The sequence below is a fragment of the Thermobia domestica genome, chromosome 7, assembly GCF_964235325.1.
Source record: "Thermobia domestica chromosome 7, izTheDome1.hap1.1, whole genome shotgun sequence".
Taxonomy (NCBI): Eukaryota; Metazoa; Arthropoda; class Insecta; order Zygentoma; family Lepismatidae; genus Thermobia; species Thermobia domestica.
This window is the reverse complement of record NC_137460.1, coordinates 121,169,439-121,197,112: the sequence shown is the minus strand read 5'-3', so window position 1 is coordinate 121,197,112 and position 27,674 is coordinate 121,169,439. Positions and strand designations below refer to the sequence as shown.

Genomic DNA, 27,674 nt, shown 5'->3' with positions numbered 1-27,674 from the left:
GTTAATAATATCATGCATATTGTTTATATAACCAGATTATTTAGTATTGCTAAAATAGCGATAGCATTATGGTTAGAATGGCTATTACAATATAAAACTCTTGTTATGGCAACTATGCGAAATCCCGCCTTTTACGAGTTGTCATGTAGCCGCCATAATGGATTCTATAGTTAATATGAATTACGAAAATATCTTAAAAGAGTGGGGTTTAGAAACCCTAATAATGAAATTTCAAGGTAAGTGGATAGTCAGTAAGTTTCAATATGTAAATTGAAGATATGTATTTGTAAATGTTTATTTGAATTGTATTGCGCACAAGCAACGAAAGTCCCTTGTACGAAATAGTGTATTATTAAGCATTTATGACGCTTCCAAAATATTATTTTTATTATCACCAAATCAAAATACTTCAAAATAGAGACACGATGTGTTCACGCAATTGAGGGTAAGTTTAAAGTTTCTAGCCCGTTTTTACTCGGAATTACGATATTAGAACCTGTTTCAGTCACTGTTCTAGTCTAATTAAAGTCTTACCAGGTAACCTAATCTAACCTAACCTAACAATTTTTAATGTTTTAACTGCATTTTCGTAGGTTGGAAACTGGAGGGGCAAATCTAAACTTAAGCCCGAAAATGTACAGATGAAATTATATAAGGTATAATAATGATTTAACTTCTTGTAAGATGTTTGTGTGAAAAGTTGAGAGAAAGGTTATTATTAATATGAGAGTTCGTACTATTTGGAAGAGGCTTAAGCTTTTGCAGAACGATTCGATGCTTGAGGATCATAGTGGTCCTATGTTGATATTTCTACGTTGAGTTTTACTTAATTGGGCATTTATTCCGAAGTTGGACGTCCGATACTTTTCTACCAAAATTGCGTAAAAGCTATTAAAATGTATAATTTTTCAATTTCGCGAGTTGGGAGAAAGTGTAGGTTAGGTTAGGTTACGTTAGGATCTATAATAGAAGTACCCTTCGACGGGAGCTTCACGAAATTCAACACTGTCAGTTCACATCCCGTACAGCGATTCGGTATATTACCCGCAATATTGATATTATGAATGCTCGTTACTTTCCCACAATGCAACTATTCGGTTACCTTGCGCGAGGTAGTTCTCTTCGCTCGCTTAGTAGTCCCATGTTTATAACCAATTATATATAACAAATAGAGAGAGTGTTGTTGTATTATCTTTATATATTATCAAGCACACAAACGATCAAATTATACGTATCTTCCGTGCAAGTTTCAAAATTTTGCTGAAAACGGACGTCCAACTTTGGAATTTAACCCCTTAATTGTTATACTTTGTGCCCTTATTACTTTCTACAAACAGTACAGATGGGATCAAGAATTTTAATAATAATTCACCCTTAATTTTTACTAATTAATGCTGAACAAGCGACAGCGAGCGAAAGTATGGTTATATAGGCTAGTTTAGGTATGTGTAGCAAAAAGAAAACACGATAGGTTACGATTTAATGCTTTTTAAGTGTGCTTCTGTCGCTTTCAAATTATTACAGAAGGCCTTTCTCTTTGTGTTACACTAAGTGACACCACCTTTGCACTTTTAATTTAATTCATGATGGTGATGTCAAACTTCAAAGCACATAAATAACAGGTTTTGCAGAAACCATTTTCTTTTTAAATCCGATATTTTGTTTGAACCAGTTCATTTTTTTTAATATATTTAGGTTAAATTAAAGTGGAGTAAACAAAGTCCCTATTTAAAACTAAGTAAAGGTGGGGCGCTGATTGGATTGAGTGCTCGGTTTTGACCTCAAGAAGTGATCTAACCCGATCAGACTCGGTCAGAGGTCAACTAATTCCTCAAATGATGTACCAGTAGTTCACAAATTATTTACCAGTCAGCCCATTCAGCAGTACTGAAGCTTGACCTAAGTTTAAACATTCAGTACCTTCGTACAAGGGACCATGATCTAATGAAACTAATATATAAGCTTAGTTGATCTCACAGTTTACTGAAATTAGTCAAGTATTCATAATAATTTTGTATGTGATTGTTCCCACGAAATGGAGCTTATTTAGCTTTGGGGTTAACTGGTGTATCACCGGAACAGTTTTAGAAAATTTGCCGGGTCAGTTAATTTTTTGTTTGTTTGTTTGTTTGTTTGTTTGTTTATGAGCAAGAATGAGTGAAAGTCATGTAAGGGGAATAGTAAAAATGAAGAAATTGGTTATTTTTGATGTTGTAAGCGACACTGTATGTGGAGGCGGATGGACCATTTCGCGGAGAGATATAGTTGTTATGATGTAGTGGCGCGAAGAGGAGTATGGCAAGTGCTATTGAAATGTATATGATTGCGGAAACCCGATGTTTTCAGTACCCTCGCTTACGCGTGTACACATCGTCGCTGACTCCCTTCGGGCACACTACCGCGCTGGTCCGCTAGCTCCGCCCTACCTTGGCTCGGTTAGATAGCATTCGTGCACTTAGTGGCCACCTAGCACAAGTTGGTTTGTGTTTTTGCACTGTAGTTTTTTATGCCCTTATCCTAATGTGAGGTAATCTAATGTAAGTTAATGTAGTCCAACGAAATATATCCGTATACAGTACATTTTGGTACTTTTTTTCGATTCTAATACTGGTCCGGCGATGCGGCAGTAATGCCTTAGCTTTGTAATAAGCGAGAAGAAAATATAAACGTCATAGAAATTACAAGGTTCTAGAACACATGTCCCACTTCCCATTTAGCTGTAATAAAAACAGAAAACAACGTATCCTGCGGTCTTCTAACCCGCTTTCACTTGCTGACGCTCGCTAGCAATATTCTGTGAAATAAAATTTAAATTTTGGTACAGAAAGGAACCAACCTTGCTAATTTATATGGGGAACCTGTGTTCTAGAACTTCTCCTTAGCAATTATCTGGTTCACACGTTGCATTAGAGCGTACGTTAAGTTAGGATAAAAGCCGGAAGTTTCAAACTTTTCATCGTGCCATTAACTGACAAAATAATGGAACTGGCAGTTGACGTGGAAAGTTGAAACTTGGCATACATATAGCCTTCAGAGAAAAATATACAGAATTTTTTTTTCTTTTTAGTAGGTGAAAAGGAAGAATGAGTAAAAATCCCATCTTATTTCGGTGTACTTTAAAAAAAAAAGTCTTAGGAAATTGTATTTGAGTAAAAACTTTACATTCGGTATTCATGTAGGGTTTTCATAAAATTTACTAAGTAAATCACCAAAACTATACATTTCCTAGTTCAGTGAGGTTGTTTGGGAAAGTGAAAAATCTTCCTTTGTTATTTATATGGAGATACCTTCTACAGCCCAAAATTATTAAGTTAAATGATGTAGCCCGAAGGTTAGAGTGATGCAGTTTGGCATGTTTGTAGCATTCTGGAAGTAACTCACAAAAAATATCAAAAGTAAATATTTTTAGTTTTTAGGGTAATTCTAAAATAAAAAGAAAGATTTCCGGTGCTATTTAAATGTATGTTTGTTTTGGACATAAAATCTCATGTTTTAGGTAATTGAAATTGGAACAAAAGTTTGAAATTCGGTATGCTTGCAAACTTTTGATAGCGATATGCAAGTTATTGACCAAACATAATATCTAGTTATAGAGGGATTTTTTAAATTTTTTTATTTTTATTTATTTATATATTATTTATTTTAGAAAACTGAAAACTCACAGTTATTTAATATCATATCTTCTACATCTCAAAATGCTTAGACTTTTGGCATACTTGTGGGTTTATAAGGTGCGAGACCTCCAGCTAGCCGAAGGCTAGTCTTCAGTAACACGCACAGCTGCTGCACATGTTGGAATTGGAAGTCATCGATTGCGAGGAAAACAGAGCTAGTTGACATTTGCCTTCGAGTTTGACCGGGTTACCGTTTTTTTCTAAAGCGTTCACCTCCGGTGCTTGGGGTCCCTGGTTCGATCCCAGCTCGCGCCGTGTGGACTTTGTGGTGGACAAACACCGTGCTCGTGGGTTTTCTCGGGGTTCTCCCGTTTCCTCCTACTCTTCATTCCACCATTTCACTCATCTCTCATCATCACCGTCTCCTTTAGCCTAACCGGCATAACCGTGGGACGTAAAACTTAGAGATTTCATTTTTGTTTTTTCTAAAGGAGTTGAAATCGAGCTCAATAGCACCAGTACCCTGAAATTACTTTATTCCTTTTTTTTAAAAAAAAAATAGTAGGGGTCATCGTTATTCCACTTTAAACTTTATTTGTTGAGATTACATATTAATGAAAATGTCTGGTCCATATATACTTATTCAACAGTGAGTTTATGAAGGACGGGAAATACAGTTTAAGGTTGGACCTGAATCACTACTCGGTTTACATCCAAGAGAAATTGTTCTTCACCTGGACTTGAACTCGGGATCCCTTGATTAGGAAGGCGATGAGTTTATAGACTATACCTTAGGACACGTGATAGAAATATGTTTAACCGATTTGCATACTTGTGCATATTTTCCGTCACCTTAGGACAACTGCATAAGTGAAATCACTTTACAGACTTATAATTGAAATAAGGGGACACGGTGGCTCAGTGGTAGAGCGTTCACCTCTGGTGCGTGGGGTCCCTCGTTCGATCCCAGCTCGCGCCAGTGGGCCGTCTGTCGGACAACACCGTGTGCGTAGGTTTTTCGGGGTTCTCCCATTTCCTCCTACTTTCTCCATTCCACCATTTCAGTCATTACTCATCATCACCGTCTCTCTTAGCTTCGGTGTATAAAAGTGGCACGTTAAACTAAATATTTCATTTCATAATTGATATAAATGGACAATTTCAAAACATTATACAGATTACAGAAGGTTACTTTAATTCAAGTAGTTCACTGCATCCGAAGTACAGCGTCCTAATTTAAATTGCTTAGAAGTGAATAAAGATACTAATAATTTGTGTTCACTCTGGCTGTGAACCATTTATTTTATATTTTTGGCTTAAACCAATTGGATTTTAAAAAAATTTAAACCATCTTGGTTTACACCAACCAACTCTGATAGATAATAATCAAAAATACACACAGCTAGTTTTGTGACTGCTTCCTTGAGTTAGTTACGTTTTAATTATATTCGTTTCGTGCCTATTCATTATTGAGGGACTTACATATCCAGATAGTTTTGTGACCTCTGGCGTAGGGTAGTTACGGTTAGGTTATGCTCGTATTGGGCTGTTGCGTTTTGGGCTACCAGATAGAGATTTCACTTCCGAACCATAGTGCAGTCCAACTCTAAACGCAGTAAGATGTATTATTTCTACACTGCTTCTTACCGGGACACTAGCTCTTGTATACGGATCTTGAACAATCTTCCTGTACTTTACTGGAGTTCCATTTTCCTTTCATATACCTCCAAACTTCCTGACTTGGTACTCTGGCTTACGTCTTTGCCCATTCAGTAAATACTGCATCCTTATTGCTTTCCCTGACGCTTTTCCATTGTTTGCTTTAATAAGATTGCATCTACGGGCGTCGTTAGCGTGATGGGGACATGCCCCCCCGTAATTTTCTGTGTCGTGTATAAAGTTACCAGCTGGCCAGTATTTTATTTATTTATTTTTTTTATTATTATTTGCACTGCATGAGTTACGGTATATCATTAATTTATTTCGATAAAATTAAACAAAATCATAATATGTAATTAGAAAATAACTTGCACATGTGAGATATATCATGTGTCTCCCCCCCTAATATTTAAGAGCTAATGACGCCACTGATTGTATCAGTTGTACTCATCTGTAGCATGGATTCAACTGTTGTTTTTCTTTCTAAATCTTCATCGTCCAAGTGTTTATTGCAGGGTTTGAAAAAACCCGGGTTTTTCTGAAAAAGCCCAACCCACCTGGGCCCATATGGGTTTTTTCCGGGTATTTTCGGGTTTTATTGGGTTTTTTTGGGTTTTATCAAAATATTTCGATGTCTTTGGGGTAAAAGTGTTAAAATATGATTTATATTTCAAGATTATCATTGTCACAACTTGCAACAATTTTCTATTCACTACTGCTTTAAAAAAATGGCCGCCATTTTGAAATTTTACGTTGGATCATCGCCAAAATATATACAGCTAATTTAGAGCATCTCGTGCTTCTACTCTAAAAATTTCGACTTAAAAGATCGAAAATTGCGCTTTGTAGCGTGCATACCCGCTATTTTGAAAAAAAAAAATTGTCACCATTTTGAAATTTTACGTTGGCATGCCGCCAAAATCTATACAGGAAATTTAGTGTGTCTCGTGCTTGTACTCTGAAAATTTACACTTAAAAGACAGGAAGTGATTCTCTGTAGTATGTGTGGTACAAGCAGACGAACGAACAAATGCAGATTGAATCTTCCCAGAAGCCTCAGTGACGTTTGCCAAATGTGAACACCAAATATATTAATTTAACAGCGTAAAATAAATGGTTTTTATTGTTGAAGTTCACTTTCGATAGCTTGTGAGTTCAATTACGTGAATTTCCCGAGCACTTGTTGTAAGAGGGATCTTTCCAGAAAATTAATTTAAGACCATTAAGAAAGATATAATTCATATTTTATAAAATAAACTAGCTTTTGGCTAGCTGGGGGCTCTACCCCCAGACCCCCGAGTTTGCTCGGCCTACGGCCTCGCATTTCTTATCTATCGCCCTTTTCGTCGTGAACTTGCTTTTCATATTTCCTGAATCTGCCCACCCGGGGGCATCGCCTCCCACACACTGTCTTTGCTCGGCCTACAGCCTCGCATCTCTTGAACCCACACTTTTCCTATTTCAACTATTTTAAAGATAAAATTTTGTATCCCAAGAAAACGCCCATTTAAATAACAAGGGAATTTCTTCATCATCTTTTAGACCCTTAAAAATATTAAAAATATTCACTTTTGGCTATTTTCCTGTCCGTTAGTCCTGGAATGCTATAATCATGCCAAATTTCATCATTCTAATCATGCCAGAAGGGCCTAAACATTTTGGGGTATAGAAGACGTCCCATATAAATAACATGGGAAAGATTTTCCAGTTCCCCATAAAACCACTCTACGGTTGGAAATTTTTATTTCTGATGTTTCACTTAGGTAACGCTTACGAAAATGTACAAGCATACCGAATTTTAAGATTTTATTCCAATTCTAAGTACTAAAACATGAGATTATAAGTTTAAAAAAAAGGCCCATTTAAATAACATGGGGAAATTCGTCATACAATCTTTAGACCCCCTCAAAATTAAAAAATATTCACTTTTGGCAATTTTCCTGTGGGTTTGTCCCGAACAGCTACAATGATGTCAAATTTAACCATTGTAGCCCTACAGGAAATGCTCAATAATTTGAGGATGTAAAAGGTGTTCCATATAAATAACATGGAAAAGATTTTTCAGTTCCCTATAAAACCACTCTAAAGTTGGATTTTTACATGATTACTGATTTACTTAGGTACTGCTAAGAAAACGTATAAGCATACCGAATTTCAAGTTTTTATTCCAATTCTAAGTAGGGTGTACCTAAAACATGAGATTATATGTCTAAAAAAGGCCCATTTAAATAACATGGGGAAATTTTTCATACCCGCTTTAGACCCCCCTAAAAATTAAAAATATTCACTTTTGGCAATTTTTCTGTCGGTTAGTCCCGGAAAGCTACCATCATGACAAGTTTAATCATTGTAGCCCTACAGGACGTGCTCAATAATTTATGTCAGCTCATGTAGTTTTATATATAGTTAGGATGTGTTCAGATTGTCTTAAATGAAATTAAATATCTTCCAGCATAAAATAAATAGTTTTATTGTTGAAGTATTCAGTTCCGATGCTTTGCGCGTTCAATTGGGGGAATTTCCCGAGAACTTCTTTCGGGACGTGTTTTTTTTCCTCCTCCGTCGAAAATGCAGCTCCCTTTACTATACATCGAAACTTCCACTAGTACGAAAGTTCGAATTCAGCACTTGAAATAGTAAGCGGTACGTAGTTCGGAACTCTGAGCATCGAGTTTCTTAAATTTGACGAATTTTTACGCTTTTGTTGGTGTTGATTCTACAGAATGCTTATTTGAAAAGTACCTACAAATAACTGTACTAAACTGTTGTTGTTGGAAAACTAAATTTTATTGAAGAATACTTGTGTTACCATCAAAGGTAAGGCATAAATAATACTAATAGTTTTACTAATGCACTAGATGTTTACTGGTAGTACCGGCATCTATGGCTTTAAACGCGTCAAACGTATGAGGGACAACGTTTCACTAGCACACTATTCACGGAAAGTATTTTCTAAAATATAAAATTGCATTTTTTTCCCTTCAAACAGGCTATACGCATAATCCATACATTAATTTGTTACTTAACTATCTCAAGCTAAGATAAGGCTTTTTTTTATTCATTCAGTGCATTCAGAACTTTATAAAGGTCTTATGTTGAATGTTGTATACCTTAACGGGAAAGCATTCAATTCGCCCATGGAAAGTCCAAAATCTGATAAAATGTGATCACCTTGGTTGTATCAATAATATATTAACAAAAAGCTCAAAAACCCAGGTGGGTTTTTTCAGGTGGGTCCAACCCGAAAAAACCCACCGGGTTTTTTCGGGCTGGGCCCACTTGGGCAAACCCTGGTTTATTGTATGTGGCATCAGCTTGATTCCTCGGTAATTTTCACAATTTTGTACATCTTCCTTCTCTTTGTATATAGATACAGTACTACTCTCTCTCTCTCTCTCTCTCTCTCTCTCTCTCTCTCTCTCTCTCCACTGACTTGGCATTTTTCTCTTGTCTGTAAACTGTTTTCATTAGATCCCATAGTATGCGGTAGGACAACTTCTGGTCCTAAGCACCCATGTTTTAGCTTGTAGTTGCTTTCCCTGTCTTCATTTTCTTTAAAGCATGTTCTACCTCTTCTCAGCTTATTTCTGAGATCACAATAACTGTAACTCCCAAGATTTGGTGTTCCATTACAAAAGACCTGTCTTTGGTTTTCTTAATTTAGCAGCTGTTTCTTTGTTGATTCTTCTCCATCAACATACAGGGCATAACTGCGGTACATGAAGCTAGATGTTTATACTTCATTCCTGTTTACTCAATTAAAGATATTTTTGCAATAGTAATTATGCTTTCCTCATTAGCATTGACAGATCCTTCATTCCATTCACATATTGAAGTCATCAAAAGTAAGATTTTTCCGAAAGACCAAACAAATGAAGAAATAATATCAAGAGAAAAGGCACAGAACAGTACCTCCTTAGTTCTACTTTGCCTCTTCAGGACAGACCTTCAGTTATTTGTATCCCAACTTCCAAGTAGGATAAATACTTTTTGTACATGCAATCACTAAGCTGTATTTCCGAATAGTTTTTTTTTTTAAAGAGCCATTTGGCTTAAAGAAGCTGACCCACAACTGAAAGATAGGAATATGGGAAAGATGTCGCTCAGGACCTATATTTTAAGATGCTAACCGGTTTGAATGACATTGAAGAAAATAGCTAAGACGTGACAAAAAGTTGAACATATTTGTATAATCTGCCTAATTTTATCATGTCGTTTTATAAAATTAAATTGAAAGAATGAAGAGTTGCAGGATTCAATTTTTTCTTATTTCAGGGAAGTTTTATTCATATTTCTTTATTTCCTTAGAGCTTCTTCACATCCAGTTTGTTTTGCCTAGCGCTTGTGGTGTGAGGAGTGACGGATTCGATTCCCGAAAGGAGCTCAAAATTTATGTTCACCCAGCATCGTGTACCTTAGATTCCGACATAATCTTTATATTGTTCGTTAAATAGGAGCTTTGTGCAATCTGTGTATTTCATTGAACAAACATTTGTTATTATTTCAGAGGAAGAAATCGATGATGAGGCATTCGAAAATTTAACTGTGGATGCAATAAAGGAATTAATTCCTAAAGTTGGACCACGAATGAAATTTATATCAAAATATAAATTGTACAAGGAACAGAAGATGAAATCTCCTACTTCTTCATCCCCTGTGTCTTTCCTGTCACACAGCTCAGAAGGCAGTACCTTTAGTGATAGCGAGGTAGAAATAACTGATATCTTATTATTTTTCTCAAATATAATCGTACTTTGTTATCATTGTACCTGTAATACCGTATTCATAGGTGTATTTTCAACCGTATTACGATTTTAATCGGTAGAGAAAGTGTTGGGTATAATACTCACTATTTTTTTCAGCAAACTGTTTTACTTGTAAATATAAACACCTTACAGTGCCCAAATTAAAATATACGCGCCTTTGGCGTGGGAGACCGGGGTTCGATTCCCGGCGGGAGCTCATGAGGTTCGGATTCCTCGTTAATCAGTAGGTCCACTTCTCATATAGCCTCGCTGCTGAACGGGACGTTAAACTCAAATTAACCCAAATTAAAATATCTTGGTAACAGTTTCAATGTACTTCTGACACCATCCTCAAATAGAGGAATAGAATGAGAAAAGCCTACCACTATTTTCCCATTCTATTCCCTCTCTGAAGATGGTGTCAGAAATATACCGAAACTGTCAGAAAGATGTAATTTTAATTATTACACTTTAATGTTTTAAAATTTGTCTTTTGCGTTCAGTTACTTATGGTACTTGCATTTTGTAAGGATTAGTCCGTGTCAATGTGTAAGTGTAAAAGTTGATGCTTCGCAAAAGAAAGAAAAAAATGAAAACAATTTTGTACGTTTAATTCACTCGTAAAAAATATTAGCAAGCTTTTTCCAAACCCAGTCATACTATTACTAACTCAGAACAAAACAAGGAAACTAATGATTTAAATCTTTTCTTTGTTACCCTCCTAGTTTTTTCAAACTCGAGTGCACATACGAGGTCTTCAGTGCTTGTGTGGTTAGTGACGCGCCTTTGGCGCGATAGACCCGGGTTTGATTCCCGGCGGAAGCTCATGTTCCGATCCGACATTAAGCTGTAGGTACACGTCTCATATAGCCTCGCTACTGAACGAGACGCTGAACTTAAACCAAGAAATCGGATGCACATACTTTCTTCAACGGCAGTAAATTAATGTTCTGAACGAAACGTTAAATTGTAATCCATTTCAGATGATTCCAGGAAAAAAATCCGTAAAAGAGACAATGTTTAAAAATATAATAATTATCCATGTAATAATGTTTGCAATTTAATACTTAAATTATAGCGCACAGTGCAGCAGTTTTACATGTATTTAAAGATAGCCGAAAAATGTAAATGTAAACTTAATTGTAAGTTTGGTAAATGAAAGAGATACAAGAACTTACGAGTACGAATATCATATTGAGAGCCCTAAATGTAGCGAAAGTCCCGAAATGACGGTTTGATTTGATTCTCTAACAGGTTCTTCTAGTCTTAATAAATATATCTCTGTTTCACCAAGGTATATCTCTGTCCTTAACTGCATTCGACTTGATAGATACCAGATTGTTTCAGAGGGTCAATCCTCTGAGAAATATATTATGTTTTCTGAAAGAATATCGGAAGCGTCGATGAAATACCTTCTGAGAATAATTTTTATTTGGTTAGATAATATTGGAAAATATGGAATACCTATCAAGTTTCTAGTTAGTTTACTTTCATTTTTACAATAACGCAAAGATTGAACAAGTTAATACAGCCAGTTTTTTCAAGGTGCGGTGATCATATCAATTTTCATGCTCGATGTTGTATTGCAGATCGTGATTTTGGGTACTTAATGTAACAGCAATCAAAATAGTCAAATGTTCCTTTTTACTAAGTTGAAAGACATAGATTTGGCCTTAGTGTAAGTTACTTAGTTAATTGTAGTTAAATGTCCCATTTTAGCATTGACGCTATATTAGACGTGAAACTACATTTTAAAGTGAAATCAGAAACACTGTAATGTGTTCGTTGCTCTTCCACTGATAATTGAACCCGGGACTGCGTGAATTATTCACGCACTCTATTCACTAACAGGCGAGGAGGGCTTCAATGTAAGTTTAGCATGATGTTACTAAAATGTATTGTATTCCTCTATCCCCTTTTCATCATTCTCTCCATCCATTCTTTATCCCCATCTCTTCTCTTCTTTCCTACGACTTTGTTACAAATATTACTACTTGCATCGACATGGTATGCAAATTCTGTCGGTAGTGAATTCAGTGTGAAATGACCTAATAGCTATTTTTCCACCATCCAGAAACCAAGAAAGTTATCTACGTAAAAATGTGTTTCTAATTATATGAAAACGTATTCTTTCCATTGGTTATGGTTCCAATTTGGTGCAAGTTTGGCAACATAACCATTTTGAGATACGAAGAGCATTCATTTTTCACATCTTGTACTTTTCCTTTTTATAAGAACGCATGCCCCTAAAATAATCTCTGCTTCAGATTTGAGGTTTTCTTTATTCTATAGTACATCTACCATTTTTATTTATTTCAAGTATCAGTCTACTAAATTGACTTCACACACCGTTGTCACTCATTACACTTGCACACACACACACACTTTGTTTTAAGCAAACTTTGTGAATTTTATGTACAAATTCTGCGCATCCATGGGAATTGATGACTAACTCTCTCTCTCAGGTAGCAAGTTTTGAAGTTTGTTAGACCTTTCAGTGAACAATGACAAGCACTTAAAAAAAAAGTACTTATTGTTGCTGTTACAAGGGTTATTTTGAGATAGCCGGACTACAAAAGACTAATGTTCATTTTTGTGTCAGGTAACATTGGAGCAAAAGTTTAAACAAATTATAGATGGTGGAGTGGGAACCATTGGTTCACTTAACATGAAATGCCACAAACTGAACTAAAATGCATTAATAAAATTGACATGAAACTGGTTATGATCAGCACACGTTCAAGAAAAGGCATCTTGAAGTTGTTGAATCTGTGCGTTGTCATAAGATAAAAAATAAAAGTAACGGCAATCAACAGTTGTTAACACTTTAAGGGAAATTACGCGCGTACGCAGTTGCGCTATGTAATTATATGCATTTATGTTTTTTAATCATTGTATTTAATGAAGCTAATAATAAACTTTTATTCCAGGTGACAACTATTTCCTTTTTCCCTAGTGTTGGTGGTGGAGATAGGATAAGCAATGCAAATGGAAGCACATTGTATTGTTACGAGGAACCTTGTGAGTAGATTGTAATTCAATCTCAATGACTTACGTAGAAAAGTATTTTTAATTAGACACATCCAACTAACACCGCTAGAAAACATGTTTAAACATTTATTTTCGGATTAATATTTATCTGTTTTATTGCATGAAAATGAAAAATGAGCATGGAAAAATGGTAATAGTTAAAGATAAGCATTTTGTGTGCTATTGCAGTTCGTAGTTAACCGAGCGAGCGTGTGTGAGTGGTTAGCGTATGCAGAGGTCCCTGGTTGGAATCCTGAGGCAGGCCATCGTAACAATTGTTTTCCAGGGTTTTTCTTAGTTTCATTAGGCATATGTCTGGATGGTACCTTGAATATATGACCCGCCTCGCCGACTTCGAAGCTCCTTTCCTTCCTTTGTTGTTATTTGTTTCAATGTGAAATGCCTTTCGGCTGTATTTGGAATGTTGTTAATAAATAGGTAAGATAATTAAAGGGTAAGTGTCCCAGTCGCTCGTATAAATTGAAATAGCCCTTATTTCGAGAACTTTCCTACCGTCCTCCCGCATATGAGAAACTTATTATAAAATGCAAGTGACTTTTAACTGAATTTTTTTTAAGAAAAAAGGAAGAAAAGAAACAATATATACTATTTTTCTTTCTTTAAACAGATTCCATGATCAGAGCATCAGGTTGCTGAGATACTTTTCTTCAAATTGTTAAAAAAATGGTGTAAGACACAGTGATGCGATGAGCATTCACAAGTGAGTTCAATTGTGTCTTCAAATGAATATATAAATATTGTTAATTTCTTCCTTACTTCTTATTTCTTACCTTGAGTTGAACATCTCTCGCATTTTATAACATGTTATTAATATACCGAAGATTCGCGTGAACATGCCAGTCGAAAAGCTCTTGAAATATTACACTACTATAATATATATTAGCAATTAGGACAGTGGTAAGTTGCGTATTCATATTTTATGATTTTAAACTTTTAATTATATATTCCAGTAGAGAAAATTATCGTTTTTCGGATGTAGACATTATGTGAGTTCCCTTGAATTTTATTTATGGCCCTCTGACTGGGACAGAGGTGTAGTGACCTGGAAATATTTCAGTTCTTGCTTCCATTATCGTGGTACGACTAAGGAAAACCTCCATCAGAATGGCAGTCCGAGCAGGCCACTTTTATTTCAATTCACTTTTAAAGCGTGGGTGCAAGTATTACTTAAGCGCAGCCGTTACATGGGTATATACGGTCCACTCCTGGTTTTGATTTGTAAAAGAAAATATGTCAAAGTGTGAAGTCCTAACGCCAGCATGCATTTCTGTTTGCTTAGGATGATTGCTTTTACGTGTAATGAAGGTACTTCAATTAATTTATTTGACAGAGAGAATAAGGATAGGTTAATATAGAATTCTTACAGCATTATTTTATTTATTTATTTATTGTGTATTCCAGTTGATGTAGTATGTGGTTCGGCAGGATCAAGAGATACATCCACAGATGTAGATATCTGCAAAAATAGCCCGTTGATGGAAGACCCCCAAGTGAAGGAAAGTGCAGCAAAAGAGGAATTCGTAAGTTTTCACAACACATTGTTCCTGGTGTAAAATTACCTTGTATTTCACGTAAAGAGCCCATGAAATTGATGAAAATTCACATCCAAAGATATATTTTCACTTGAATTGTTCTTCACAGATGAAATGGACAAATAAAACTGATTGTAAGTGTCCGTTTATCCTCAAAGAGACTACCTATTCTTCGTATTTCCATAGAAGATTTACGTATATATAAGTATGTTGGTATAGCTTGTGTAACCGTTACTAGATTTAAAGTTTAATTTTCCAGATCGTAATAATCAGTTAGTCACACATCTTTTATGACCGCAAGAGTGAGCATGTGTTTGGTAGGACGAACTCAATGTAAACATAACTCATATTCTTTATAACCTTATTTAATGTACTCATTTGATACCACATTCATTCAAATCGGCTCTTGGACTGTTATTAAACTCTTCTACGTGTACGTTATCAGGCATGGCGTGGGGGACCCGGGTTCGATTTCCAGCGGGAGCTCATGTGGTTCGGATTCCACGTTAATCAGTAGGTCCACGTCTCATATAGCCTCGCTGCTGAAAGGGACGCTAAACTAAAAACCAACTCTACGTTATCAGGCAGGACGGTCGCTTTGCAAGCAAGGCTTTAAAAAGTAGATCGACTAGTGCTTACGCTTCTAGAATACAAAAAATGGCATTTCGGCGTTGTTCGTTTACGACAACTACGAAACAGATATGAATGAAATTTAAAACATTTGTTTTCTGGTAGAAAAGATTGCAAGTGACATCAAAATAAAATTTCCATGTGAAAAATTGTCAAAGTTGTGATGCGTTGAAAATGAAATTCTTTTTCAGGTAATCACCAGATATCAAAAAAAAAAAAAATAAATAAAAAATAAAAAAAAAATACTGCACCCATTTCGACGAAATTTGGGACATATGTGTACTTTTACACATACATGCTCATGCTCGTTTTTGTTTTTCGTAGAAAACAAGAGTTTCTTTTTGTAAATTTTTGAAATAAAATACGTCTGGTTATACGTATTCACGTTTATGTGATCTTAACATAAGTGATATCAAATTATTTTATAGTTTTGCTTTTGTTGTTTAAGTTTTGTTTTATTTCAAATTCTATGATCACAAGTACCTTGTTCTAGGACTTGCAGAAGATTCTGAATAGTTCACTGCAAGGAAAAGAAGTATTATCTACGCACAAGAATTTGGGACATCTTAATAGCAGAGCTCGCAGTTTATTAACAGATGTCATCGTTCGATATATTGGCGCAGATAAAAGGTACAGATCGTTTCGTTAAATTTTGTGGTATCGTATGTTAAAGATAATGTAAATGCAATAGTCTTAAATATTAAGTAATTGCTGTCCTATACATTTATCGTCTTCACTAAGAATTCCGAGTAGAATCTCGTTTTCACATGGCACATATTCGACGGTATTGATTGCGTTTATCACCGTGACAGTATTTTTCACTTATGATCTATATTACAAGTATGTTTGTAGTTGTGTTTTTAGGATTAATTTGGTCTCAAAATGCATTGAAATTATCAAAGCAAAAGTTCAAACACATTAATTCGTTAGTTGCTCATTGTGGTACACAACAATATGGATCAGTTGGAATTTGAAAGTGTTCTGATGACTGCATAGCACCCTTTGGATTGATTAATAACTGTTTGCAGTAACTTGGAACACGTTGAGTTGTATTAAATATTATAGTTCATTTATTTGCCTGACTTAATGAAACTAAACATTCACTTCTTTCTTTAGTGCCAGTGTTACAAAATTTATAAGAAACAGAAAAACACACTGCTGAACAAGACTGTACTTTTAATATAAAAACATATTTACACGTGACGTTTCGATCTTCTAGCCAAGATCCTCATCAGACGTACACTCTGATGAGGATCTTGGCTAGAAGATCGAAACGTCACGTGTAAATATATTTTTATATTAAAAGTACAGTCTTGTTCAGCAGTGTGTTTTTCTGATTTTATTCGCAAGACGAATACTATGATTGTGTGTCAGTTTAAAATTTATAAACAAGTGTTTTTTTTTTCCTCCCCAATGGAGCGTCGTCTCTTAATATTTATTCAAGCTTCTATAGGAATTGGTTTGTGAAATTTCATTTTCTGTCTTACAGGATCAGTAGACAGTCATTCATTTCAATAAGTGAGGCGATTGTACGATTGTTTCCGTCTGAAAACAAGGTTTGTGTTAAATTCAGTTAGGTGAGGGAATTCTTGTATATTGCTAATTTTTCGTTTTTCTTTGCGTTCACTGGAAAAAATTTAAAAGTCTTGGAGTATTTTATGATTCTTTGAAGATTGTTCGGAAACCATACTGACAACTTTTGGAGATAATAGCTGATGTACTTCTAAGCAAAAATGATCCCATAAGAATATGTTCAATTTTCAACGGTCTGATAGTTACAGGTTGGTAAATATTTTATACAAATTTGTTCAGGACAAAATTTTATTACTCATCCTGTATGTACTTTAAAGAGATGACGCATGGCGTATTTGAACGGCAATGGAAGTACCTTTCCACTGATGTATATATGACGATAGTGGAGTTGGAAGGGAAGTTGTGGAGGAAGAAAAAAACTTTCTTCATTTTAATAAAAGTAGTTCGATTGTATAAGGACAATTTTATTTTTCTTTCTGATACTGTAGTATATATATATATATATATATATATATATATATATATATATATATATATATATATATATATATATATATATATATACAGGGTGGTGCATTTAAAATTTGCCACCCTCTATATCTTTGAAACGACTGCGAATATGAGAAAAGGCAAAAACACGTCTATCATTATTTTAAGGGGCTTGAATTTTGAGCTATAAAAAGTCCACCCCAGGTACCCCCCTATTGAGGTACGTGGGTCAACTTGAAAATTTTAAATGGCAAAGGGGGTCGAGTGATACATCGTTGGAAAGGTCTAGACAAGAGAAATATTTTGCCAAAAGTTTCAAGTCCCAATGTTGACCCTATCCTAAATGGCGGGGGTTCCCATTTTGTGTCCATAAAGTCCGTTGGCACCCAGTGTATCTTCGAAACGACTGTAAATATGAGAAAACACAAAAACATGTCCATCACTATTTTAAGGAGCTTGAATCTTGAGCTATAAACGGTCCACTCCAGGTACCCCCATATGGGGGTACATGGGGTCAGCTTCAAATTTTTAAATAGCAAAGAGGGTCGAGTGATATATCGTTGGAAAGAATGTGAACCCGAGCCATTTTAGATGGAGTCAACATAGGGACTTGAAACTCTAGGTAAAATATTTCTCTTGTCGAGACCTTTCCAACGATATATCACTCGACCCCCTTTGCTATTTAAAATTTTCAAGTTGACTCTAGATACCGCTATATGGGGTGTTTAGGGGGATCTTTTATAGCTGAAAATTCAAGCCCCTTAAAATAATGATGGACGTGTTTTAGCGTTTTCTCATATTCGCAGTCGTTTCGAAGATATAGGGGTGGCAAATTTTAAATGCACCATCCTATATATATATATATATATATATATATATATATATATATATATATATAATTTGCGACATTATTCAGCATAAAAATTGAAGTTGATGCGTAATTTTTTGTCGTTCCTATTTGGCGACAGTGTTGGCAACCGTGTTTCTTGAAGCTCTTGGAAGAAAGATATTTTGTTCTGAAAATTAGCTTCATGAGGCTCCTTCCAACGCAACTATCGTCACGTGCCATATACCCTTGGAAAGGCCATTCTGTCACCATTCAAATGCATCATAGATGACCTTTAGAAAAAATACAGGATGAGTAATACATTTTTGTTTTGGAAAAATGTACAGAATTGTTACCAACCTGTAGGTGTCAGGCCGCTGAGAATCGGATATGTGTAGAAGCTTTTTTGCTTAGAATTATATTAACTATCATCTTCCGATTTCGCCGGTATAGTTTCTGAACACCCATTGAAAATTAGACTTAATTGTATTAATATTTATTTTATCATTGTCTTCAGAACAAGGAGAAATTTACAATTTAACTTACAAGTGAACGTTTTCCATAACTTATCAGAATACATTTTTCAATGCTCATTTTATTGAAGTACTAAAGGAATCCAGAAAAAAAAAAAAAAAGAAATTCCAATATGTCTAATTTACAGCATATATATACAGTGAAACTTGTATAAGACGGAACGTCAAGGAACAAAATAATTTTCCGTTGTGTGCAAATTCGAAAAGTTAAGTTCTGTAACAATAACTGCTGGTAAAAATAATCTCGTAGTACTATACCTAGGTTAAAATGGTTGAGGTGAAAGATTAATTAACACAAAAATGTATTTACAACATAAACTCAATTTACAAAGTGAACTTATTTGAATAAGACAGACGCTTAAAGTAGAAACTACAAGTATGTATTATTTTATTATGTATTTCCTCTCACATTCCTCTTTACATTTTCACCGCCTTTTAAGGATTGTTTTCATTTTCTGGGTTTCAGTGTTGGAAATTTGCGTTTGCAACATTTGAAATGAACTTTATATTTTACAAACATTGTCTCTTTTTCTCTCTTCAATAATCGTATTGTGTCCTCCAAAGTAACAATAACATTTGTTTTTGCCGTATTTGTACACAACACTGGGCACACAAACACGCCACACCGAAACCACATTTTCTGCAGCAGAAACAATGGAAATTTTCAACAACTGGTCTAAATTTCTACCATTTTTTTTTTCAAAAATGACCGAATTCTTGAAAATGCATGTGTAATGACGGAGTAGCAAGCAGTAAGTCTTTAATTTATAAAGAAAGTTTTGACAGTAGAAAAGTGCTTATGTGTGTATCAACAAAAACAGGAAACAGGTAACTTAAATAACAGAAACATTATCTCCATTCTTGTTCACGGCCGAAAGATCTTAACTATTGAAAACAGAAGTTCAGTAGTAACGCCAACGCAGAGACAGACAGACTACAGTGCCCCTACGTTTCGAGCTGGCAATCAGTTAAGAGAAAAATCTTTACCATATGGCAAATCAGACAGAGTTGCCGGGACTAAAAACTATTCATCTTCGGCAAATTTCCGGTTTATATAAGTTTCGTTTTAAACAGGTTTCCATGTATTTTGTTTCTCTGTGGAAATAATATAGTTTAATTGTAATTTTGTGTTGTGCAATAGGATATCAGGACTGTATATTATAACAGTGATTTGTTTTTCAAATAGCATACTTACTACGTCCCCTATAAAGTTGCTCAAGGGAAGAAGGTTTTGGCAAGAGGGAAACTTTGGGACAGATATTGCAACACAAGAAGGTATTTGCGGCAAAGTGGTGTTTTGCCTTTGAGAAACCGGTGTGCAGCTACAACTTCTACCGAAGTCGATTTAGATGGTACGTTCATAGTTCTTTTTCATTTATTTGCTTTCATGTTCATAAATTCTGTATTATAATTTTATCAGTAAATCACGATGCATAGTGTTTTATGCTATCTTATATTCAGACAAGGGTACAAAACTTCCTAAAAGAGATGCGTGCCGATTTTTTACATGGTTACACATATTCACGTATTATGGTCAATCAACAGATTCACAGTTCAAGGGCACTACCTTCATTATAAATCAACAAATTTCCGTGAATTTGTGCAATCAGTATATCTGCTGTTCATCTGTGTGTAAAACTCTATCACTGCTTTCATATATTAACGGGACGTTTTGTAAATACATGTTCCGAACACCTCATAGGACAATTGTGTTCAGAAGTATAATACTGTCTGTTTCACATGTTTATTGAAATATTATTTCTTGTACTTCTGTCCTAGAAATTAATACATATGTATTTACGTATACTGAGTATGTACGTTTCTTACACACTGAATTATGTAGATGGTGTCCTTTATTTTCAGAGTCCACTGATGAATTTGCCGAGGAAGCTCTCACGTGGTTGAGAAATAATATAGAGCCATGGGAGAAAGTGTGTGATCTGTGGAAACAAACGACATTAAATCGGAGAGCAAATTACATTCAGTCAAAGAAGGATATCAGCTCCTACTTCAAGGAATTTCCTGCTTTAAAACAGCCTCTTGGATACACACTTGTAAGTGTAGTGATATTGCTAAGAAGTTTACATCTTTCTATTATTATTTTATGAATGTAACCGAAGAAAGAAAATACCTTTATATTATTTTATAGAAGTGTAATTCCGTATCACAGAACGAACTGTACTTAAAGGAAAATGAAAAAAAAAAAAAAAAACGAGTAACAAAATTTAATGAGTTAAAAAAAAAATCATGAACATAAGGGTCTTATGTTGATGCTATATATAAATTGCGAACACGGCAGTTTTTCTTTGCAAAAAAAGCACCTAGCATGAGGCGAGAGAGTTTATAAATGTTTTTCGGTGTATGAAGTTGTACCCTGTCTTGCACTATGTTTCGGAGTTTTTCGGTTCTAATTTTTTCCTGTGAGTAAGCTGATGGACGAGATGGTGCATCTTGTAGCAGGTAGAACGTTTAGTAATTCTGAGAAAATCAACCGGATTTTCAGTACACCAAAACCTGTATAGATTCAGAAATAATGAAAAATCAGAGTGAAAAAGTGCGAGTGGGCCGAAAATAGATCTTTTGTCTTCGACGTACAATGCCAATAAGTTAACCTCTACGCTACCCAGCCCGCTCCCCGATCAGCCCCACATCCTCACTCTTGTTGATAATGTTCCTATGAAAACATTTAATAGTTTATTTTAATTTACAAATATACCAGCATCAGCGGCAGAAGGTTCAGAATTATGTAAGCTTACGTTAAAGACGCGTTTTTGTGTAATTAAAAACCAACCAATGTATAAAACAGTTACCAGAAATTAGATAAAATACACGTGCAGTACATGCGCGCAAAGATTTAAGAAAGAAAAAAAAGCTTGTAAGAGCTTTCACCTTTTATGGCTTTGTTAGGCAGGAAGAGAAAGACGAAAGTGGAAGAAGAAAGATACAGAGTAAGACGAGTTACGCCATATTTCTGGGGGGGGGGCGCGGTGGCTCAGTGGTAGAGCGTTCACCTCCGGTGCTTGGGGTCCCGGGTTCAAACCCTGCTCCCGCCGTGTGGACTTTGTGGTGTAGAAACACCGTGCTCGTGGGTTTTCTCGGGTTCTCCCACTTTCTTCATTCCACCATTTCATTCATCTCTCATCATCACCGTCTCCTTTAGCCTAACCGGCGTAACCGTGAGACGTAAAACTCAAAGATTTCATTTCATTTTGCCATATTTCTGCTAGGTGCTATGGTGGTCATGTGATCACGTGACTGCTGTCAAGTACTCATACGAGAAAGTAGAGAACCTTGTGGAGAAATCACTGTTGGTATAGGTGCGGTCCTTGTGTCTTTCTCTATTTCTTATTCCACTTTCGTCTTTGCGTCCCTGTATGACGACTCCATAAATGCGAAAGCGCTTGGAAGTTTGTTTTATATTTGCGTGTATTTTATCAGTTCCACTCTAAGTAATTGTTTTTTACATGCCTACTTTGGGATTTCTTTTTCAATCAGACATAGTATTTTCTGAAAATGGATACTATAGTGGGGTGAATGCCATTGATGTTCATAACTTGATTAAAAACGCTCTGTTGAAACAAAGATTATTTAATGAACTTCAAAGAAAACTATACTACCAAACTTTTGTATAAAGAGAAGAAAGCATAGAACATTATATCATCAAACAGCGTTAGGTATATGTGACAACAATTTCTTTTACTTTTCAGATCGACATTGATTTTGGCCAGTTATATCCTGGGAAAGATATAACATTTTTTTCAACGTGGAATGCAGACTTAAAGAAGATTCAGCATATACTTACCACGACCAAACAAACAACAAATGACGGAGCCACATTAGTAGAACTTTTGCTGCAGGAGAACATCAGGGAAGGTAATTATTTTTCTTATTAAGGGGATCTTCTACCTCTTCGCTTATGTTTCTAACTTCCCATTTGAAAACATGTAAATTTTAATATGGTAATTTCTAACAAAGTATTGTAGGTAATGACTTGAAATTTTTAATACAAATAGACAAGACCCATATAAATCCAACCACGGTCTCCAATTTACGTTACATGCGTTAGATTAATTGCAATATATTCTTCAGTAAGTTTGGCAACAGAGAATAAAAAGTATGCTGCAGAGGGAAGAGGGCTGACCATCTGTTTGCTTGTTAGCTGCTTTAAAAAGGACGCTCTTACCAGAAAAATCACGTTGTGATTCTCACTTCTCAGTGGTTAGAATGGTCTGGACTGGAAGAGCCCAAAACCACTTCTTTCTTCCTTTCACGGTTTGTTTGTTTCTTCCACCCCCTGCTGTCACAAGAAGACAACTTGTTTCGGAAAGCATTTTGAATTAGTAGCGAAAAGCCAAACGAATGACACCACGGGCGGATTAAAGGGAGGGGCGGTCACTCCCTCCGAGAACATTTGAATACTTTGAATAATCGGAGTAAGAAACTAGAAATTGCGTAATCTAATAAGAAAAGTTTGTTGAAGTATACAAATCAAGACGCATTTTAAGTGTCACAGCATTGTACTCTCATCCCCTCCCCTCCCAATTCCCTTCTGAAGAAGTTCTCTTTTGTTTCTCTGTTCCATATTAGCCTTTACACTTACACTTTCATTATCCAGTATTGATTTTTACCATACCATCTGCACAGAAGGCGAATAAGGTTTACGAGTCCTTCCTGCCCCCTTTTTTAAAAATTGCTAATTATAATAAAATTTATCGAAGTGCATGGAAGTAAGTTTTGACTGTGGAGAAATGGTGTACACATTGTTTATTATTTCATTAAGTATTGTTCACTATAATTATTAAAACGCAACACTGTTCAGCCTACTCCCGTAAGCAAAGAAAAGATCAATTACAGGTGCTCCGGCAATTTTCCCTTGTCTCCTTTTAGTCGTAAGTCCGAGCAGAATAAATCAAAATCTAGAAGAAAAATAAATGATAATTGTAAATCGACAACATATCGAGCACTTAAAAAAGCTCTGTTATTCTTTTGTTTCATTATTGAGCTCAGATCACGAGAAATATTTCAACTGCTGTGTAGTAATTGAACATTTTTCGTTTAATCTCCCAAAGAGTCTGAAATACTGAGTTCAGTGACCAGTTTACATCCCTGAAATCAGTAATTACTTGAATAACAGTATATGAAGAAGATAGATTCAGTAGGGTTAATAAGCAGATATGAAATCCCTTTTGTAGCAATGAATGAAACTAATGTTTAGAATTTGTGACGAAAGAACTTTTCCGCAGCGTATAGTCTTTAACTTGTTGTTAATTGTCTATTTTGATTCATTAAGCTGTTCAATTTCTCTCTTTTTATCCGTATCTGTTGCAACTTCCCAAAGAGAAATACATACGTTGACTTTAACCTTTGGTTCTTGAAATAATATACTTCATGTACAGCTTTTATACACGTACTTATAGGCGATAGATAAGTATCGTATTAAGATTAGTTTTCCCCATTATTTGGACCCAATATTTGCATATAAGAAACATCGCATTATCCCTTTGCCGAATCTGGGTGTAGTTACAAAAGATGATACTTTTTGTGTGTTTTTTTTTTTCAGATTGCTGTCCATTGCTTACAAAACGTAATTTCCTTTTTTCTTTGATTATTGACTTAAAGTAATATACAGTATTCATTGCGTATCACAGAGCAAACCTCGGCAGGTATGAGAATGAATGCAGTCAGAAAGTTAGCACTTACATTCAAATAAATTAGTATAAAGTGGTCCAAAAGTGGGCGTACCCCCCTTTAGTTTCAACAGTATAGTGTTAGTTATGGTAGAATGTCTGTACACAGCTACCTTAAAGTCGTAAGAGTCGTAAACAAAGGTATGATCACCATCCATGTCATAACACAACTGAATTCTGCACAAAGTTCTGGCAGATGTTTTGCGGAGATACTCCGGAGTCAACGAGGATGAAGGCGTGTTCCACAGCTGCTCGTAATTCCTGCGTTGTGTGATATCGAGTGTTTCTTACGTGTTGCTTCATGAAAGCCCAGGGAGCATTGTCTGATATCGTCAGATCGGGACTTCTTGGAGGCCTGGCAAAGAGCTGGATGCACAACCTCTTCCAATCCAGCGGCCAGGAACTGATCTGATAACTGTTACCAAGCAGAAAACAAATGGATAGCAATGTTGCCAGACAATGCCAAGCAGTGTTACCAAACAAATGTAGGTAAAACCAAAAACCGTCAGAAAACACCAATTAAGAGGTACGCCCACTTCCGGACCTCGCTATATAAGCGTAAATTAATTACCTACAAATGTTCTTGATATTTCATTCTTTTCCAGATGCCAGAACAGTCGTAATATTAATACTTCTTGGAAGATATTTCCCATCTGTGACCACGTGTATCAAAAGGAAAGACGGAGGTGGATTATGGAAACCTTCCAAATACGAGGCACAGCAAGGATTCCTTTTTCATGTCAGAGTATGTACCATTATGTAATATAATGTATTAATATCTACACTTGATTACCACGAAATATGTCATTAACATTTAATTAGTGATTGGAGAATGGAGAACATTGCACGAAACCTTATCGAACAAACAAACAAACAAAAACAATCAGCTTTTCTGGAAAAACTGCTATGCTCAAACAAAAATATTGTGTAAGCAAACACCATTTTCATCAAACCACGATCCACTCTGACTCACCACGTGTCACCATGATCTACTGATCTACTTCGACCTACTGACCGAATATGTCGAGAGTGTATCAAAGTGGAATGTGTTATATTGAGGACTACAATGAGTCAGTTGTTATTGTTGGGTTAGGGTAGTCATACGTAACAGTGGAACATGTAAATGTAACCCAAGATCCACTAAAGTATACTCAAAATTATCCCCACGTGATCCATAGCCACTGACCCGCTCCATCTTTGATGTGCACTCAATTGATATGATTACCATACCATATCAAGAGGATCATATTGGTGGTACATGGAAACAAAAAAGTTTAAGAAAAGGCCCCCTCGGGACAGCACGCCCTTGGTGGAGTGAGCTATCAACCATATTTTGCAATATACATGACTCTTCTTCATGCAATTAGTAAAGCATGTATCGGTGTATGTGACGCGATTTGTATCTTACGAAGATATCGTGAACCTAAGTTGTGTAGATAGAAAGGAATATGCATAAAATAGGAAAACACAATATTTATTAGTCGCTAACGCCCTCGCCTTTGGTGCGAGCGGTTCTGGGTTCGATTCCCGGTGGGATCACTCGATCAAAGAAGTGTAACAGCTTTTTCAGGCCAATCATCCTGAGTGTTATTTCCTGGGTTGAGTGAGTTTTTTTTTTTTAATATAAACACAGTGAATGATGCTAAAAATGCCGGGATGGTACCTAACACACAGGTCCCAGACCGCTTCCTTCCCCATCCATTCCTTTCTTGCTTCCCCTCTCTCGGATTGTGTGCTCTCCGAGGGACGACATCCCTCAAACGTGTCGAACTTAAAGCCGACCTAAAAGTTACTCCTTCGTTGCTAGTACACTTATCTCCTTTGTTGGGCGACTGCGTTCGATTTCCCGGGAGGAAGGGGGAGGGGATTTTAGGATGTTATTCGTATTTTCGGTTCCACTGTAGGTTTATGCCTTATGAAGTTCCCGTGATGAAACCCTATATTCCAATAACAATAGTAAACGTAAAAATGCTGTAAAACTTTCGGTGAATGCTATGTAAACTTTCTGAAACATAAGTAGAGGTTAAATATGTTTATGGTCATGGATAAAATGTTTACTTGGCTCAAAACAGCTTTTTCCCAGTGTCTTTAAAAATGTTCTTCATTCAACCCTTCAAATATTGGAACTATGATAGCACTCCTTTCTTCATTTTATGGCATAAATAAGTAAGAAGTGTTTATACTCGAGGTAATGATATGTGTGTAATATCAATCTTATAAAAATACTAAACAGCACGTAGGGGAACGGCACCAACCTTTTCGCGATCATTATTTTAAAAACTAATTCATTGATATTGTAGCATCCTTGCTTTTCAAATTTCCGCAAAGGTTTTTCTTTCTTCTTCCTGGAGATTTGTAACGTCAAGAATTGCGGTCATTGACGTACAGGATCTAAATTTATTTTATCTTTAAAATATCCGTGCTTACTTTATGTCTGGATGTGATTCCAAGTTTGCCACATTTAATTGAAATATTTATTACTGTAAATGTAAACCATTAAGTGTAAGCTTAGGACAATTTTATTGATGTCGCAGTTATCTATTCACGTAACTACTGTCAAGTTTATAAGTGCAATAATTCAGATTGTTTTCTTTGTGATTATTCTCAAACCTTATACTAAAAGGTAGATTCCTCTAAGGAACTTTACTTAATTTTTCCAGAACTTTTCTTAATTGCATCGGATAATACAAACACAATGAACGGTATTAAAAATGTACAACTCAAGGGGTATAATAATACATTCGAAATACTGTCATATTAACCTATATTAGTTTTCAAGACATTTCATATCGCGTAGAAGTGACTCGCGTCAATTATGACCTCATTACATTACATTTCTAGTATAGAAGAATGCCTGAAAACAGTTGGTACCAGTTTAATTGGATTGCTATATATATTATTGGTGCACCTCGTATTTAAAATACAAGCTCATTTTAATTATACGTGTATTTGTAGTTTTTGGAATTTGATAACGTGTTAATAGGTGTGTAACGTGATAATAATTCTGTGTACATGACTTACAGGAAGCGTCCGATCTTCAAACAGAGTTAGAAAGGCATCATCTAAAGATGCAGCGCTTTGGATGTAGTGTGCAGCCCATGCCCGTCGTTGTCGCTTCAAAAATAGATGAACCTCAAGCCTTCTACGTGAGTATTGAGGATAATCTCTACAGAGTTGAAACTCCACTGAAAGCAATCGATAGCACATTCAAGTCGTTTCAAGTACTGGATGCAGAATATCCGAAGGAATCGGAACAGGTGTGGACATTTGTGCAGAAACATATGTACAAAATTGAAAATGACTGCGACAAGAATTTTCCTTCAGTGAACACGCTTATCTCTGAAATATCAAAGGTGTAATGGCGGGAAAGGTTGT

The 27,674-nt window shown here is 35.6% G+C and overlaps 1 protein-coding gene across 1 annotated transcript; it reads left to right on the top strand.

Moving 5' to 3' along the window:
• LOC145690376 (uncharacterized) lies at window positions 1-27,658 on the top strand. The gene is made up of 11 exons (XM_081765204.1): window positions 1-236; window positions 9,781-9,980; window positions 12,949-13,039; window positions 14,471-14,589; window positions 15,725-15,861; window positions 16,721-16,787; window positions 19,799-19,964; window positions 20,476-20,666; window positions 22,320-22,485; window positions 24,905-25,044; window positions 27,323-27,658. Exons 1-11 carry the CDS (start codon window positions 158-160, stop codon window positions 27,656-27,658), a joined length of 1,692 nt encoding a protein of 563 aa, XP_081621330.1. The 5' UTR covers window positions 1-157.
• Window positions 27,659-27,674: the final 16 nt, after the last annotated feature.